Source organism: Neofelis nebulosa, chromosome 10, assembly GCF_028018385.1.
Source record: "Neofelis nebulosa isolate mNeoNeb1 chromosome 10, mNeoNeb1.pri, whole genome shotgun sequence".
NCBI lineage: Eukaryota > Metazoa > Chordata > Mammalia > Carnivora > Felidae > Neofelis > Neofelis nebulosa.
Genome location: NC_080791.1, coordinates 81036498 through 81056534, shown reverse-complemented (window position 1 = coordinate 81056534; position 20037 = coordinate 81036498). Strand labels below are relative to the sequence as shown.

The 20037-nt window shown below is 36.0% G+C and overlaps 1 protein-coding gene across 1 annotated transcript in view; it reads right to left on the bottom strand.

Moving 5' to 3' along the window:
- The window catches only part of ANO3 (anoctamin 3), a 427436-nt gene extending 407677 nt beyond the window's left edge, over positions 1 to 19759 (bottom strand). Inside the window, exon 1 of the mRNA XM_058688488.1 lies at positions 19250 to 19759. Within this exon, the coding sequence (XP_058544471.1) occupies positions 19250 to 19403 (154 nt within the window). The 5' untranslated portion in view covers positions 19404 to 19759. The remainder of the gene's footprint in view (positions 1 to 19249) is intronic.
- Between the last annotated feature and the right edge of the window lie 278 nt (positions 19760 to 20037).

The following is a 20037-nucleotide window of genomic DNA, read 5'->3' as shown; positions in this document are numbered from 1 at the left end:
GCATTAACAGGGGAGGGTCAGAGAGAGGGAGACACAGAATCTGAAACAGGCTCAAGGCTCTGAGCTGTCAGCCCAGAGCCCGACGCGGGGCTCGAACTCACGAACCATGAGATCATGACCTGAGCCGAAGTCGGCTGCTTAACCGACTGAGCCATCCAGGTGCCCCGCAACTCCATTTTTCTTAAAAGGTTTTGGGTTCTCCTTTAACGTGAGAAGGAGTAAAAATTACTAGCAGAGGACAAATATGAAGCTTAAGCTTTAGTGTGGGTCTTAGACAATGGTTTCTTGGGCATGGATTGGTAACTTTGATGTAACTGACATTTTACTTGAAAAAAATGACATACAATTTAAGGCCTATGGAAATGACTGGCTCTTATACTTGAAGACTAGCATATTCAAAACAACTTGGTAGTCAAGGCAGTAAACTCTTCAGGTTTTCAGAGGAAGTTTCTAGAATAAGGAGCTTTCCTTGGGAGTATCTGTACCTGCTGAAGTTAACCCTACACCAAATTGTTGTTGGTGTATTTTGGTGTATGTTCAGATAATGACTTCTTAGTCACAAATCAGTGTCTATTCTGGAGCCTACTAATTATTAAACAAAACAAAACAAAAACCCAAGATGTGTGTGAACAAGCTAAAATATTTTTATTAAAACAATTAACTTCATTCTGAGAACAAAGAAAATATCCTCTCTTCTTTGGGAACTATCAATAGCATAGCTTGGATCATGTCACTAATCTGCTTAAACACATGCTTGGTGGTTTGTCTTCACTGAAAGAATAAAGGCTAAAGTGCTTGTTTTGACGTTCAAATCCCATTGCAAATTGGCCCAACTTAACCTCCTTATCTTCCGATCTCTGTCTCACACAACTCATAGTCCAGCTACATTACTATTCACTTGACAACTATGCTGAAAGGCTGCCAAGGGCTGTATGTTTTGCTAGATAAATTAGAAATGGCCCCTGCATTTAAGAACACAGAATTTGATAAAAGGGGTTGGCCTAAGAAACTCATTAAAAAACAAACAAAGAAAAAAACCATTCTACCAAATACATGAAAAACATTCTAAAAATTCAGAGGAATTATTAAATATCTCCAGTGGCTTTGGGTATGGCTTTAAAGACTGATTTTAATTTCTCAACTGTAAATTGCTTTCTCATGCTTTTCTGTAGTTTACCATGATGTTCCCTTTACTGGGACTACATTTTCTTTTCATACTTCAACTTTATGGGAAAATCTTATTCATGAGGAGTTTGTGCAAATGTCTCCTCCATTAAACTATTTTCTCTGTAGCTTTCTTTCCACCTCTGTTAGAACTTGTCATTCCCATCACTGTGTTTCCATAACACATTATTCATAAATTTACTATAGCACTAATCATGCTTCATTTTAACAGAAGATTTAAGTGTGTGTCTTCCTACTAAAAGTGCGTGATATGTTGCATTGATCAAGATCCATAAATAAGATTCTAAAAAGTGCTTTTTTAAAATAAAAGAAATAATGTAATTCTGAAAATAAATATAATTTAGGAGACTATCTTAATGTTTATTTATTTTTGAGAGAGAGAGAGAAACAGAGCACAAGTGGGGAAGGGGCAGAGAGAGAGGGAGACACAGAGTCTGGAAGCAGGCTTCCAGGCTCTGAGCTGGCAGCACAGAGCCCCATGTGGGGCTCAAACTCGTAAACCATGAGATCATGACCTGAGCCAAAGTTGGTCACTCAACCCACTGGGCCACCCAGGCGCCCCTATAACTTAGGAGACTATTTGAGGTCAGCTAGAAATTCTGGATAAAATACTTCTAAGAAATTTTAGTTGCTGATTGTTTTACCATAGATCCAACCAATTATATGAGTAGTTAGGTTAAAACTAAGGAAGCTAGTATCTTGAACCCAACCTCCAGGGGATCAGTTTGCTTCATTCTATTCCAACATTTCTGCATCCCAAATTCTAAATGACTTTTTTTTCAATGAATGCAAAGGTCGCAACAGACTATGAGCATAAATGAGACTGGTCCACCTGTAATTACTAGTATAACTAGTGATTAAGCTGTTATTTGATAAACTGTATGTTGAGATGTGCAAGGCTTTGAAGGACAATATTAAAAAAAATAATGTCATATACCAATTCTATACATGAGAAACAGACACAGAGATATTTAATGTTTTATTTACATAACTTGAATATACAAAACATTATCCCTTTAAGTAACTTAGAGGTTAATTGAATGAAATATATACTATTCCACCATTATGGCATTCAGAACTTGATATTCATAGTTTCTATATTCTTGACCACTTTGAAAATCCGCAATATAATTCACTTGTGATTTATTAACTTACAAATTTGAATAGTATGAGTCACTTAGCTTTAGATAAAAGACAGCATGAACTCATGATATTTTTCTCTTCTCATTTTTTCTCCATTCATCATTTAAGTAAACAGCTCTTGGAAAGTCACACATGCAAACATTTCTTTGGAAAAATGGGCCCTGGCACAAGGCAGGATAGAAGTCCAACTTAAGATACTGAGTTTAAGAAAAAAAAATAATAAAGCCAATACATATGATACATCTTTGGTTCTTAGCCTAGGCATAATAATTTTAGATACTTTTATATGTGAATTGTCAAATTCAGTTTGATCTATCACTTGAACATAATCTGTAGTCTGGTGTGTATGGAAAGAAGAAAAGGTATTTTTTACATGGTTTCAATTAGTTCTCTAGTCACTGTAATATTTTTTACAACACAGACAACAAAATGATAGTGAAATTTAAAAGGATGTAAAGCGTGGACTGCATCTACATGGTGTTATAAACGTAACTTTTAGTGACATCGTGATTCAGAGGGGATTTTATCTGCTTTGGTAAATATTTCTGCAGTTTTGATTTGGGAACTCTTTGAAGATGTGAGATATATGGCTTATGAATGCCAAGCATCAGCTCTCAAAATGTTAAGAAATAAGTTAAGGCAAAGGTGGATATTCAATAAAGATTTAAGACCTGGGGAGCCTGGGTGGCTCAGTTGGTTGAGCGTCCAACTTTGGCTCAGGTCATGATCTCACGGTCTGTGAGTTAGAGCCCCACATCAGGCTCTGTGCTGACAGCTCAGAGCCTGGAGCCTGCTTCGGATTCTGTGTCTCCCTCTCTCTCTGCCCCTCCCCTGCTCATGCTCTATCTCTCTCTCTCTGTCAAAAAGAAATAAACATTAAAAAAATTTTTTAAGATGTAAGATCTTTGTGGAGTGGTGTTAGTCAAAAAATGTTCACAGATGAACATATTTTGAATTTTGCACTAAATCAGTATTTAGCAAGTGTCTGTGGTATATAAGAACTGAAATGGCCCTCACACAGAGCACAAACCGTTTGTCTTGCTCGGTCCCAAATCCCCAAAGCTTAACACAATGTAGCACAGAATGGGTGCTAAGTATTATGAAATGAATTACAGTAATTTACAATATGAGAGATACAAATAAATAAGCATATCACTCTGCTACATGATACAGATTATAACAGAATAACAAACTACCACACTGTGCCAAAAAAAAAAAAAAAAGAAAAAAGAAAAAAGAAAAAAAAAAGCTTCAAAGAGGAAGAAATACTTGAGGAATACTTGAGAGAAATTTTGAGGAAAAGGAAAGAGCTTTCCAAGGGAAGAGACAAAGGGAGGAAATATTTCCTATAGCACCAAACTATAAACAGCTAAATAAATCTTTTTCTTTTTTTTTTTTAAGTAGGAAAGATATTTCAATGTTTACTTATTTTTGAGAGATAGAGAGACAGAGCGTGAGCGGGGTAAGAGCAGAGAGGGAGGGAGACACAGAATCCGAAGCAGGCTCCAGGCTCTGAGCTGTCAGCACAGAGCCCAACATGGGGCTCAAACTCACGGACCTCGAGATCATGACCTGAGCTGAAGTTGGATGCTTAACCAACTGAGCCACCCAGATGCCCCATAAATAGCTACATAAATCTTGATATAAGCTGATTTGGGAAAGCATAATGGACTTAATTTGTCTGAGCTCCAGGTTCAGATTAGCTTCAGTTAGAGCCTGATTCGTACTCAAAGACTGCAGTAATTCCAATCTCTTGGCTCTGCTTCCCTAGGTTTTCTGTCATCAGTCTCCACTGATAGTCCCTGACAACACCAGGCTCTTGCCACATGTTTGCTTCAAGTCTCAGTTACAGCCTCATACCCTTTCCCCAAGCTCAGAAGGCAAGCTCAGCATTCCTCATTAAAGTCCTAAAGTCCACTCTGATTGGATAAGCTTAGTCTCTCTTCTATTTTTTTTAAATGTTTATTTTAGCGAGAGAGAGAGAGAGAGTGAGAGAGCATCCCAATCAGGCTCCGTGTTGTCATCACAAGCCTAACGAGGGGCTCAGTCTCACAAACTGTGAGATCATGACTTGAGCCGGAACCAAGAGTCAGATGCTTAACCCACTGAGCCACCCAGGCACCCCAAGCTTAGTCTCTCTTCCAAATTAGTAGGATACTCTATGGTCATAAGTCAAACTCTCAGAGAATTTGCTTTTATCCACCAACATCATGATTAGAATGTGACAACGGAAGGTTTCCTAAAAGAAACTAGGCTAGGGGCGCCTGGGTGGCGCAGTCGGTTAAGCGTCCGACTTCAGCCAGGTCACGATCTCGCGGTGTGAGTTCGAGATCCGCGTCAGGCTCTGGGCTGATGGCTCGGAGCCTGGAGCCTGTTTCCGATTCTGTGTCTCCCTCTGTCTCTGCCCCTCCCCCGTTCATGGTCTGTCTCTCTCTGTCCCAAAAATAAATAAAAAACGTTGAAAAAAAAATTTTTTTAAAAAATAAAAAAATAATAAAAAAAAAGAAACTAGGCTAACAGTTTCCATAAAGACGGGAAAATGTGTATTGCTGCAATTGTCACACACCACAACTGCCAAGACAGGCCTTATGTAGTTAGTCCTAAAACCACCCTCTGGAAAAAAAAACAAAAAAACAAAAAAACAAAAAAAACCCAAAAACCAGTTTCTTCACATAAGGAAGATAAAATCCACTGACATTTGCCCCCTATGGTAACCTGAATATATAGAGACAGAGTAAGTCACTAAAATCAACAACTTCTGCAGCCACAGCTTCTCAGAGGTTAGAAGAATCTTTAGCCCAGTTTCTAACCAGATGGTTAAATGTGACATCTCTCAGTGGTTGTACAAGTATAAATTTATGCCTAGGTCCTATCCCTGCATGAAATGAAAAACAGGAACATGAAGGACCCACATGGATTACACCCTGAAATAGAACAAATCAGACAGGCTAGGCCAATCTGGGACCCCTGGAGGAGTTTCTGTAAACAGCCTAAGATTAGCCACTTCCTCCTCCTCCCCCTACAAATTAAATAAAATTTTTTCTTAGTGGGAGGAAGAGAAAATCTCAGTGTTGCCTTGGGGACACATTAAACTTCTATATGAGTCTTAGTTTTTATCTATTTTAGGTCCAAAAGGGTATAGAGCCAGGAACCTTGAGAACAGAGGTTAAGGCCACAGTTTGTTAGACTTTCTTGAGTTAAGAATGATGGTTTGGCTATGGCTCCAGCCTAATGTTACCAAGGCCTTGACTTTAAAAAATGAGGAAAGCTAAAATGGGTCTCCTAGAAATAGTAAGGTGTCTGTCAACTGTTCTGGTCAACACTATTAATTTAGCAATTGAGGTCTACTGTTCTTTTCATACTGAACTTACCTTTCACTATCCTACATCATGAATCTTTCACTCTAGCCAAGCAGACCTTTCCTTCTCACTTTCCTCCCCCAAACTAGAAATTTATCACCATATCACTATTGAGAACTCTTTCTACTGTAATTGATAGAAGAGTCAAATAAAATTAGCAATATCCCATAGAGAATTCATTGGCCCAATAACTGAAATAATTGGAAAGAAATCTAACCTCAGATACAGCTTAAATTAGGGGTACAAACTATATCATCAAAGAGTAGGAAAGGGGTTGATTCTTCAAGAAAAGTCCTGAACATTCATGTTAGAAGAAAGAGGAATGTATGCAACGGTGGCCAAATATAAACTAACAAACATATGCATACATAGACACACAAATGGATATTTTATGATAACATATTCTGTGGTCAATTTATGTCATTTCATTTCCTAGGAATGCCCTTTTCCTTTCTTTTAAACAGTCTGTCCCTCTTTAAAATTTCTTTCCTTTTCTATTCTCTTTGGGCCATATTGATCTATTTTTCTGAAAGTTCAAAACACATATCCCTTATCATTGATTTTTCCTTTGGCACACACTATAATGAATAGTTACCTCATTTTTCCCCCTGAGTGATCAGTTCCAACTTAGAAGCAACTTCTGTGTGCTCCGAGAGTTAAATTCTAAAGTTCACTGCATGAAAGACAGAAAACCCTAACCCTAAAAAATGGTATAATACAGTGTGATAGTTTTCCAGGGTAGCTTAGCAATATTTAATTAATCCATCATGTGACTGCTATTAAAATTCCAATTTGACTTTCCAGAACCATCCAAAATTTCTTTCTGTTCTCTAACACCTGCCACTTACACTAGAAGAAAACAAACAAACAAACAATAAACATTGCTTCTACCTCTTGCCCTACTGGACCTGGGAGGTGGAAGGGAGTGCTCATTCCCAATCATTTGCAATGCCTCCCCTATTCTGGTGAAGGTACTCTGCATTAGAAACGCTGTAGTTATGCAGCTCCACGAGGTGGGTTGAGTGAGATGACATGGGGGCCAATGATGTAGAACATAATGTGATATTTGTGGGGGAGGAGGATTAAAATGGTGGCCAAGTCAGGACCCATGAGGGTGTACATTAGAAAGAAACAGTAGGGGAAGACAAACAAAGAAATATTATGACATAGAAGCATAGAATATAAGCCCTGGAGAAGACTCTTCCTTAGCTTAACTTTCAGGAAATTAAAGACTAAAATTAAATGGACATGGATACATTTACACATGGACTATATTGCACAATTCTCCATGCAGGCTCTTCTTTTGTCCATGGCTGCCTATTCCTTCTTCAATCATTGAAGATACTAATAGTGACCACATTCATGGTAGATGAGAACATAAGCCTAAGGCTGAAAGAATGACCCTAACTATTGCTGGACACTTATGGATGAGAATGGGGCAAGAGATGCCACTGGGGTCTGGGATGTCAGGGAAAATAGGGTTGATACCAGCCACTCCCACACATGTAGACATATTAATGGCTGTGTATCAAAGTACAATGTATGCAGGGTACAAAACTGTATTTTGTATATATGTGTGCTTGGTACATTGTATATATGGTTACTCAGTAAGTATTAATGTAATGAGTGAATGTCTTCTCTAACACTAGGAGCAGACACCATGTTTTAGTCTCCTTTTAATTAATTTCGAACCTTGTACAGTGTCTTACATTTTAGTAGGTCTTACATTATATTGTTGATCCATAGGTAATAAATAATGTATACATTTGAACTTCCATTAATTCCATTTATTCTCTTCATCATTTGTCTGCGATGAAATGCCCCTTTCAATTCAAATTTAAAAGAGTCTGCATATGTATTCTATTGAGCTAATAGAACTTTATAACAGCTCATCATTTAAAAGATGACTATAATGATATGAGATAAACTGTTGAGAATAGTTTCATTTGGCTTCCAAGGCAAAATAAGATGGAAAAACTGACCAAGCTCTCTGTGGTTATTGTGTGGTCACCAGAAATTATGAAATATGTAGCATTTATATGTGTCAGTCAAGTGATTACCAAACTCCATGCTCTTGACTGCTATAGAACTGACCACTTCTTTAAATGCTTTTGCTTTGAGACTTTTCTACATTGTTACCTTGGAAATAGAGCCTAAATTCTGAAATATGGCTGGTGAGAGCCAAATATTCAGTGGAAAAGAAGACCTATGAAACACTGGATAGTGTTTAACTACTGTGGCATCAGATAAGATCTCTGGAGAAAACAGATAGAAGGAAATGATAATTTCTTCAAAGATAAAGAAAAATAAACCAACAAATGATGAGATCAGGATTCTTATATTACCAGAGATGTTTAGACCAATACTCCCAGGTCTTTATCTTCTTGAAATTAATCATAAGTCACTCTCAGGAAAGTCTTACCTAAAAATTACGCATTTGCAAGAATTCATTAGAAAACTCATAGTGATATGCGTATTTGTAGAACACTTCAATTTTTGAGTTGAGAAGACACAAGGGGGTAATACAGATAGGCAAAACACTGGAAACGGGAAATGTGGAAATATCTCATATGCATTAAGTATGTATTCTAAGCCCTGTCCCTGTACAAGGCATTTTTTTCATACATTTTCTCAATCCCATAGTCAATTCTGTAAAGTGAATATCCCATTAAGAATAGGCAAAGAAATATTAAGTAACTTTCACAAGTTCTAAAGTCTATGTGTTTGAGTCATAGCCAGAGCTGTCCTATGGCAAAGCCCATGCCATCTCTTACATGATAACCCCTGGGAGTTAGAAGACACTTGAAGGCTTGACAATACAGGATACAGAAAATTACAGACTGACCTCTTTATCTAATTATCTGTGTAATCTTAGCCAGCCTATTCATCATACTTTCTTAGCCTTGCTCTCATTTTCTCATATAAGAGAAGCTTGTGAATCTAGCTCTTCCTATCTACAAGTTAAGTCAAGTTAATCTAGATAATGCATGATTGTCTCCGATATCTCTGCCTCCTTGTTTAATGCACTATCCAATGTTCAGATAAGGCATCTCACTTTGAAAAGACTAGATAATCTCTTAAAGATGAACACATGGAAGACATTCTTCTGCCTACTTTTATCTAGAGTGGGAACAAAATACAGAAGTTTAATTTCCAGCACATAAAATCTCCCTTTCCCAAATCTCAATGAAGTAAAGTAAAATTCCCAACTGTACCCTGAGAAGAGAACACTGTTTTGTGATGTCAGTACTAAAACTAACTCACTGGATCGAGGACAAATTATTGATCTCATCAAATGCCATGAGCACCCACTGGCATCATGGGAAATCACTAACCAGAAGCCAAATGAAACCATGGTTCTCATGAAACCAACACCTGTTTTTGTTTTTGTTTTTTCCAGGGCCTCAGAAACTTTCCTCCAGAAATATCTCTCTTGTTAGAGAAAAGTGAAAGCCCACAGATATTTCCAGGTTAACAAGAATTTTCTCTGAAGTCTGGCATTTTATTATAAAAACTAATCTAGGCATTTATTCTACTTCCTACCAAACCCTCCTTTTTAAAATATTAAACGTTAATGGGATAACTTATCAAATAAAATAAATGCTCCTGAAGTTTGTAACATTTATTCTCTGCATAGTCATATGTTCCTGTGGACAACTATACTTGAATTTGAGCAGTTCGGTTTGCCCTACATAGATTCTGCAATTTGCCTTAGATGGACTATAAGTCACAGAATATGGTCAAATACCACATTCTAGAATACCATTCTAATATATAATCTACTGTCCATAATATACTCAGAATAACAGCATTTCCTAGATACTTATTAGTTACAGGCTAAATATTTTACTGTTGTTGCTATTTAACATTCTTAACTACTTTGTGAGATAAAGATTTGTACACCCTAATTATATGTAAGGAAATAGAAACATAGAGAGATTCACTGTTTTCTGAGTCAAAGAAATCAGAACAACACAAATCACACAACTCTTAAGGATAAGAACAACCTCTGAACTCTAGCTTGACTAGGGTCTAAGCAATTACCTCTCTATTGTTGTTTATGTAGAATAACAATTTTAATTTATGTGACGATACTGGATTATTTTACAGGGTCTATTCTTAGGTAGACAACTCCTTCTATACCAACCAGTCAGTGTTCAGTTAAAATGTGTAGCTCAAAAAATTATAAAAATAAATACCCAGAGTTTTGGAGTTACTTATAACAAGTCAAATGTGAGAATATTAAATATAAGATTATATTTGTAGTCTATATATATTCTACTCATAAATTAGAACCAGAACTTTCTGTATAGAATTTTTGGAGAACATAAACAAGTATATTTAGCTTTTGAGAACTCAAATTATAGACCAGGGAAAAGCAAAGAACGGGCAAAATGAAAGCTGAAACTTGAGAATGTGAAAGTAAGATACAAACATGGGAAATGTAGGTGGTTCATTGGTCATCTAAAAATAGGCAAAACACCACTTTCAATAATAGGATCTACCACAGCTGACTCAAGGGACAAGCAATGGTTTTTCCAACATTCTTGAGGACATGAAAAGTATCCCCATGTCATGCAGCACAGTGAGGTTTGAGAAAGCCCAACAGTAATGGGTGACACCACACACAGCCACAGGACGCTGGAGATAGGAAGCCAGTGACGAATTTCCCCAGTGTGCAAATTTATATTAAGCAGTAAAACAATCAGAATTTATGGTGACTTGCGGAACTTGTTGGACCCTCCTGATAGAACCTTATTTTTTTCCCTTAAATCAAATGCTTATAAAATTAAATCAGAGAATCTTTAAAAGAGGTTCAGAGAATGTACTCTCCAAGTCCCTTGTTTTTCAAATGAGGACACAAGTCCAGAATGGCTTTCTTGTTTTGGATCTGCCCATTGCCTATTCTTTGGCCAATGTATCTCCTGTGGAATTCATCACACTCCAGAGTGGAAGTTCAGCAGTGACTCAAGAAGAAACCAATCAGGGCATAGGATTGGGATAGAGGGGTATCACTGTGTCTCTTTCCTGTTTACTCAGCAATTTTCAGTCTACTCTGGGGTCAGAGCAGAGGTGAAAGCTTTATAATCACAGCAGGAGCAACAGGACTCAAGTCAGTAGCAGCTATTTCTCTCATTTCATGCCTGATAATCAGAATGTTCTATGATTTTTTTTTTCCTGAAAACTTAGTCTAAAACCTTATCAAGCTGATGTAATGATTTGTAGACTCTAGAATCTATGGTACTTTAAAGAGAGTAATACTTGCAAGTTAAGTACATTTTCTATAACTGGTTATAAAATATCAGTAGCATACCTGATTTTATACTTTAAGATGAGAAGCCACCCACTACTTTATAGGAAACCCTTTGTCAACCACTTGCCAGAAAGAGCTTTATGAATAAAGATTGGCTGTATTTCACCATGCCAACCTGCAAATCTCATCATAAACATTTCACTACAATCTTTGATTTTCTGTATGAAGTGTTATATAAACCAAGGTACTGAGACCTATTCCAAAAACCACAGTAAAATTTTTTCATCTGCTTACAGGAAGACATAATACCAGGAGACTTTTGAGAAGAGATATGTATATATTTGTATCTATCTCTATCTCTGTCTAGCTTCGTGAACTCCACCAGGGATTATGCAGTAGGCAATGGCCTCTTATCAATACTTCCATTAGGGAACCTTGTATGTTATCAGAAAAGCCACTTTTAAATTTATCATTTTGAATTATAATAGATGTACTCCATTCCTAGTAGAATATTTTCAGCAGGCATTTAACGAAATGATGGTTGTTGGGTTATTTCATTTTACAACATCACATTAGCATTAACTTTTCATTTTACCACAGCAGCCAAAGTATGCATATTATATGAACCTAGATTGCTCTTCTTAAGACGGAATGAGTTGAAGGCCCCTAGGCAGAGCCATTAAAGAGATCAGAGTTATATTAAAAAATTCCACAAAGGAAGTGCAGGTTTCTATCAATTGGTCCATCTTGGTAAAGTCATATTAGAAACAAGCAATTCAGCTCCTGTGTTTATGGAGCTCTCTGCTGGTCTCTCTTTAGGGAACAGAAGAGAAGTAGAAAATATCTTTTATCCTGTGGGAGTTTATTCTCGATTTGATAAAACTGCACTGAAAGCCGAAAGCTATACTCAATATCAAACAGCAAAACAAATGAAAGATTAAATGCAGAAAATAAACATTTAACATTGATATCAATGCCACAGAAATGGATACTGAGGCATCTGACACAGGGAAAATTAATGTTTTATGTAAGGGATGAGAGGTAGGGCTCTTTGGAAAATTTTGATCTGAATTCATCTGAGGGTAATATGTAAATGTAAAAAAAATAGGAAAACACTCTGTCAAGTATCAATGGATTAATACTCTTACTATAAAAGCATGGTGACAAAAAAAAAGCTATAGTTAATTATAGATTGCTATGATCATAAATTATCTGGAAAAAGTGCCATAATGTAGATAATTGTAGGAAGCCCTTGCTGATCAACCAATCATGACCCTTGACAAAAGCACTGATTTCCAAACTTTAGTGTGTATGTACATAATATGAAGAATTTCTAAAATCTAGGTTCCTGGATTTTATGCATAGAGTTTACATATAAAGAGTCTTGGAGGGAACCCTAGAATCCTCAAGTGTTGCAAGTATCCTGGGATTCTAATGCAAATGTTCCATGGGCTATGTCTGGACTTTGGGAACCAACCTGCTAAAGCACTATTCTCCAGCTGATATGTTCCTGTCCTGAATGAAATGGACAGGATGAGATAGTCACCTATTTCAATCACACAGATGGGTTTTTTCATGACTAGCCTTAGAGCATTTAGAGCATGCATTGGAACTTCCAAATACTTCACATTTCTCACAGCTGGCAGAGAGCTGAGTACAGAATAGACATCTAATAAATATAAATATGATGGTAGCATAATAACTACCATTAATCATGTGGCAACTGGTCATAGTTCTAAGCATCTCAAGAAGTTAGGACCTCTAATTCCTTCTAACTGAACAAAAATCCTTTTACATAATGGTCTTTTATTTTGTGGTCAGAGATGGTCTTCAATTAGCTACAATTAGCTGGATGCTCATCCTCTCTCCCAAGGTCATAGAATACAATCTATTCTTTGGATTTGCTTACATATGCTTAGAAGTAATGCTCTTCTTTCCTGAGACAAAGAAATAACTTTCACAAAGCCCACTTCATAAAGCCCAAATCACCCATGATGATGACTTTTTTTTTTTTATTTGTATGCTAACCTTAGTACAGCTAGAATTTCAGCAGAGTGGTTGGTCAATTCTAGATTCCAAGACATATCCAGGAAGATAAATATAGTTAAATGCTCAAAGGAATGCAATGACTGACTGTATGTGTGTGATCATGTGGATTGATGGGGATATGTAAATGTTTATATTGACTCCTCTGGCTACTCTGGATAGTGTAACACTTTTTAGAAAATATAGTATTTGAGATCATATGAGACCTTGAAAATTGCTATTTAAAAAAAAATGTTTATTTATTTATTTATTTTTTTTTTTAAATTTTTTTTTTTTTCAACATTTTTTATTTTATTTTTGGGACAGAGAGAGACAGAGCATGAACGGGGGAGGGGCAGAGAGAGAGGGAGACACAGAATCGGAAACAGGCTCCAGGCTCCGAGCCATCAGCCCAGAGCCTGACGCGGGGCTCGAACTCACGGACCGCGAGATCGTGACCTGGCTGAAGTCGGACGCTTAACCGACTGCGCCACCCAGGCGCCCAATGTTTATTTATTTTTGAGAGACCGAGACAGACAGAGCATGAGCAAGGGAGGGGCAGGGAGAGAGGGAGACACAGAATCCGAAGCAGGCTCCAGGCTTTATGAGCCCAACATGGGGCTCGAACCCACAAACCATGAGACCATGACCTGAGCCAAAGTCGGACACTTAACCAACTGAGTCACCCAGGCACCCCCAAATTGCTATTTTTAGTATAGCACAACAGTTCATTGTCACGACTGTTACACCTTGGCCGAGTAGTATTTTCATCTGTTATCAGGAAGATATGATACCAAGAAATCTTTGAGGAAAGATATTTATTTTAGTATCAAATATAATGAACAAAACATCATGAAACCTAGCTTCTTATCTTAATTTTGGGTTACTAGTTACTGTGTGACTCTGGGTAGATCATTTCAAGTTGATCTTCAGCTATAAATAAAAAACAACAGAGAGGTTTCTTATTTGGCTCAAAATGTTGTTTTCAATCTATAATACACCAGCACTTTGCTAAGATTTGGAAATTTTTTAATGTTTATTTATTTATTTTGAGAGAGAGGGAGCATGCAAGCATGGAGGGGCAGAGAAAGAGGGAGAGAGATAAACTCAGATAGGCTCCATGCTCAGGGCACAGACTTGATGCAGGGCTCAATCTCAGGATTCAGTTCATCACCTGAATGGAAATCAAGAGTCAGAAGCTTAGTCGACTGAGCCACTCAGGTGCCCCTGGAATTGTTTTTAAGATAAGAATTTACAGAAGGAAATTTTTATGTAAATGATTTAAAAGCAGGTTTTAAATATAGCAAACATGGGTCAATTTCTAGTATTTAATGACAATTGCTCAAAAGTTAGGGTTAGTTTGTTAGGAACTATTTGAATTCAATACGTTTTCTAATATAGATAGGAAAAGATGATTAATACTATGAAACCATTCTGAAAATGACTCACCAACTATATAGGACTCATTCAAAATTAATATAGTCATTATTTAAAATCAGCATGTTAACACTTTTCTATAGACTAAGTAGTCTTACCTGGTTTGTAAGTTATTGAAATGTCTTTTCTTACAAAGATTTCAACTCAACCATTCTAAATTGAAAATACCAAGTTAGTGTGTAAATTAGTGATGTATAAATCTATACTTGAAATACGATGGACAATTATAATAACATTTGACTTCTTCATGCTTCAAAATATTATTAGAAGAGTAAAATGAGTTTAGGATTCAAGTATTTGGTATTGTCAGTAAAATGGTAAATGCTGTTTTTGTTATCTTCATTATTGTCATAGTAGCAGGGTAAGGAGTGATACTGGTACTTGGGCTTGTATTCATGTAGTGGCAGTAACATTTGGAATTGGACAAAGTCTGGGTCCAAGTTCTTGGTTTATCACTTACTGAAATTTTACTGTAAAATATCACTGATATGCAGTTTCTTCATTTATAAAAATGGGAGTAAAAAATGATTTGATCTACATAATGGTCATAAAAAGTCAATGTAAAAGAACTCCATATATTAGAAATTCTTTGCATATGTTGACTTTCATTATTATTGTTTTAAATTATATGTAAACAGAGGCTTTGTCTTTACTCTTTATATTCTTGTCTTTAGCTTAATGACGTTCATTGGAAATGCTCTAAATCTAATTATCTTCATTAACCCTTTTTATAGTCGTCAGTGGCCTTTAAAATCAACTAATGTATTCTAGACATTGTCCAGATTAGAAAAATCATCCAGGAAGGATGTTAAAACCTTTCCGTAAGTGGCACTCCTTGTTTGTGACTAAGCGGGACTTCATCTCGACTAAATTTTTAGCGTTCTCTAATTCCTTCACTAGCGTTACGGAATTCATTTCTTTAATACCAAATAGCCAAAGCAGGTCTCACAGGATGTTAGGAAATGTTCTATGTAAGAGGGTTTTAGAATCTAATAAACATACAAAATTCTAGATTAAATGAAATTATCAAACTTTTTATTTTTTTAAATTGTTTTGTAATGTTTATTTACATTTGAGAGAGAGGCAGTGTGTGAGTTGGGGCCGGGGGGCGGGGGCAGAGAGAGACAGAGACAGAATCTGAAGCAGCCTCCAGGTCTGAGTTGTCAGCACAGAGTCCAATGCGGGGGTCAAACTCACAAACCACAAAATCATGATCTGAGCTGAAGTCAGACACTTAACCAACTGAGCCACACAGGCGCCACAGCAAACTTTTTAAAAGTTGAATCACATACATTCTCAAATATGTTAGACTGTGTTATGAAACTATAGAAAAAAATTAGAATATCCACTATGGCTGAAAGATTTTTGACCATCAGAAATTTTTAACAGTGAATTAATGGCTAAGTGAATTCAGGATCACATATTGGTTAAAATGTTACTTTATCATACTGGAAGTTATATGACTACCAGTGGGACATACCTGTTTTACAAGGATAAAAAAAATTAAAACAGGTATGTCCAATTGGTAGTCATATAACTTCCAGTATGATAAAGTAACATTTTATATATATATACATAAGTATGTATATATACATCTGATGATAATGATCATAATGATGAAATGTTCATAGCCCTAAAACACATTCCAGAATCCAGGGATGACGTTTGTATCTTCATTACTGATTACTGATGAAATTCATTTCTGAAACATAAAGAAGCATTTTTCTTTCACGGGACTGTTTTTAATCATAATTTCCATGCAGTGTTGAGCAAAAAGAAAGAACACTAAACTCTTACAGGCAGAAAACAGATTAAGAGCTCCTCAACTTCCGTCTGCCTCTGCCACCACCCATTCTCACACACACACACACACACACACACACACAACACATACTACATATGTGAATGGCTTAGGTCAAGTTACATTACTTTTCTGGGCTTTGGATTCTCCCATTTAATAAAGGTCAAGATAAATGAACTCTAACTCATGAATGTCTTACAAGAACAATTCAGATTTTGTAGGTATTATCTTTAAGTAATCATATAAGTGAAAGGTATAAATACTGTTTTTATTGACAATGGAACATATTTCTCTTTAGACATAAATGCTCAACTTTCTATGGATTAACATTCACCTGTTATATTTTATTTTCCCATGATAGCTTTATACATGCTTATGTATGTTGAAAACATACTGTCAGTCCACTGAGATAAAAAGACAGAATTCTTTCCTACTTCCACTGTTATCTCATTTTCATGTAGACACCTCAAGCATTAACTCTCAGTCATGAATATTCAATTAGTATATTTTAAATGAATGAATACAACTTGACTCAATGCTCCATAAACGCTTTAAGTGAAGGACAAATTCCACATTGATACTATTCTGTGCAATGGTTTCATCAAGCAAAAATTGTGTGGTAATTTCCACTCAGGATGTTGGCAGACAAAATACATGTATAACTTGACTTAAACAAGTACTCCCTATGACAGAAAATACATTGAAAGATACACTACACTTTACTATTTGGTCATTTAGTTCATCATATTTGTGATATGTGCATTATGCATAAGCACAAACAATTGTGAAAAGGCAATTACCTTTAAGAAACATAATCTAATATAAGAGAAGCCATGGACACACGCATTTACAACAATAAAAATAGAATGTGAACATTTTCATATATAAAACAAACTTTTAAAAGAAATTGACAGAAAATATCCCTTTATATAAAAAGTTAACCATAAGCATTTGGGAAGATGATTTTTTTTTCTCAGTGAGATCTTAATAAATAGAGGAAGGAGAAATAATTATTGGAAATTATTTTGGAAGAAAAACATGAACAGTAATTGGAAAGTGTAAATCATTCTTGTAGGATGTAGGTAGTTACATGAAGCTGACAAAGTTGGAAAAAAAAAAAAAGATTTAGATTCTAGAGCACCAGGTTTACAACACAGGTTATACTGACTTACAGAAATCCCAAACACAAGTGGGAATAGGTCAGATTTGTGCTTAGACAAAAGCTCAGACTGTGTGGCTTTCAATGGGCAAGAGACTTGTTTTGGAAAGTCTTGTTTGAAGGTGAGATCAGTTAAAAGACTATAAGGTGTATGCACTTGGGCAATGAAGAGGGCCAATCAATCAGCAGGTCAAAATATAAGGAAGCCAGGCACCCTGTTGAGTACTGGCACCATAGTGGTAGACAAAGAGGTAAAGAAGACAAGTATTAAACTAACACGCATAGAAACAAGTGCTTACTTTATATTGCAACGCTAAGGAATGTTTCAGCTGACTTAGGGGATATTGACAAAAATAAGAATGTAAGAATGATGAGGCATTTTTAAGGGATTTTAGCTTCTTTGTGTTGAATTAGAGGCACTGCCAAGGAAATTGAGGTGAAAGTGTCTTCCAGGTCCTGGGGAGGAGTATATACCTAGGCTACAGCTGTGTTTGTCAGCTGCATAAAGACAACAGTTGAATCTATTGAACAGATGTGCCAACTACAACAGAGATGACTAGAAGACAGAAAAATGGTGAAAATACGATGGGTATTTAAACCATGATTAAACTGGTAAGTACTTTACTTATGAACTTCTTTTTCCTGTCTAAGTCCACTGTACAAAAAGTTATGTTCATTGGGAAAAAACTGATTTTTTCCATTTATGAAATTGTAGGTTCAATACAAGTAGGACTTTCAATCCAGGAAAGAGAAATAATACTATGGATGAAAGAAAAATTTAAAAATGTATTATATCTCCTGATTATAGACAGCTTATACTATAAAACAAGTCATATAACACAAAAGAACCTGTGAACAACAAATCAGCAACTGGTTGGGAGTCACATAAAACTTCTTTTCAAACATCTCAAATGAATAAATATGCCACATTATCTTAGAAGAATCCTCTGGTTGCAAAATGGAATTTGTTATTTCTGCAAGGATCCCCCCACCCAGCCTTTGGACAAAGATTAACGTCCTGTAACATCCAGAACTATGAAGACTTTGTTTAACTTTTACTTTTGTCATTACACTGTCTTTTTTGTGAGGAGAGATAAACAACTAACTCAAAAGGGAATTTCCTTTAGAAGAACATTTAAAATATTTATTTATTATATGATTCTTTTCTACAAAGAACACTTAATTCATTATTGACATCTCATAGCTGTTCACTGTAAACCAAACCCACAGAATTTTTTAATGTATGCAGAATATTAGTGTATAGCACTGTTTCCTGAAAACTGCAGTGCAAAAAAAAATTAAAACTGTTGGATGCTGGATAAGTTATCCACTCATAGATAACAAAAAAGAAATTTTTCACATTGAATTCTATCAACATTGTCAGCTCCTATAGAATCGAAATCAGGTCACAGAATAACGTAAGTAAAAGGAATGTTCTCTTACTCTTAATGAGAAGGTAAAGACCACATATTGTCCTTCATATAATTATATAAAAGGAAACAGAAATAAAAGAGATGAATGAAAGATGGCAGGACTTTTTTTCTGCAGTTTATAGATACAATCCTTGATTTCATCAATCATCCCAAAGAAAACTAAGACTTGATAGGCTTGAACATTCAGAAAAACAAAATCTACTTCACAATTAACATTTTTCTGTGTCCCTAATAAACTTGTTTCCTGACATTTCACTCTAGTGGGATAACCTTCTGTTCTTTTTGTAGAAAACTATTTATGTATTTTGAGGAAAAACAACTGAAGAAACTAAAATTGGGATCAGTTTTACCACCACAAAATAGGCACCATCAAGATTTATTTGTTACATATCTGACATTAAAAAAATACAGATGTAATATAAGATACTCAAAAAAATCTAAAGTTTAGCTTACCAGTGGGGACAGAATTGGAGTGTTGAAGTTCGAATTGACTAGAATCCTCAGAGAGTTCAGTCAAACAGGTTAAAGTAAATTCTGGGTTGGAAGCATGCTCATGTCTGAAGCCTTCAGGAGAAAGATAATCCAGTTCAAGCTTCACAGCTGACATTGTAAAATTCTTAAAGAGCTATGTAAGTCAAAGTTCACACTAACTGAAGTTTTAAAGATCATAGGAGACAGAAAAAAAAAATCACTGTATTATAATCAGTAGTAACTCCAGACTTTCCGGTGATTATTCATTCTCACTTGGAAATCCAAAAGAGATAAAACATGCAGAGCTGAGTCTCTAAGTTTTCTGTATTCATGCCTTTGCTAGGCAATTGACTTCAATAGGATGGATGGAATTTAGAGTTGTTCTTCTGGAAGATGTCTTGCTGCCTTAAAATGATAGCAGCACTAATTCCATCTCAGAGAGGCTTCAGGGAAAACTAAGATGGGCTAAGTGAAGACATAGGCAAGGCTGCAGAGAGATGCTTTCAGTAACATATTGGAAGTTCTCACTCACATTTCTGTATACAAAAGATCAGCTGGGTGGGGTTAAGGAGTGTAAGAGAATGAAACTTTTTTTCCACTGGGCAGTTCATCAGAGGAATGTTTTAATTTGGAAGGAAATTAATCCTAAGTGATATTTCCAGGGTCAGGGTTGTGAGACTATAGTTCCGATGCTTGTTGAAAGATGACTATGATTGTGGAGATTAACAGGTAAATTAAACTAAAAAGCTTCTGCACAGCAAAAAAAACAA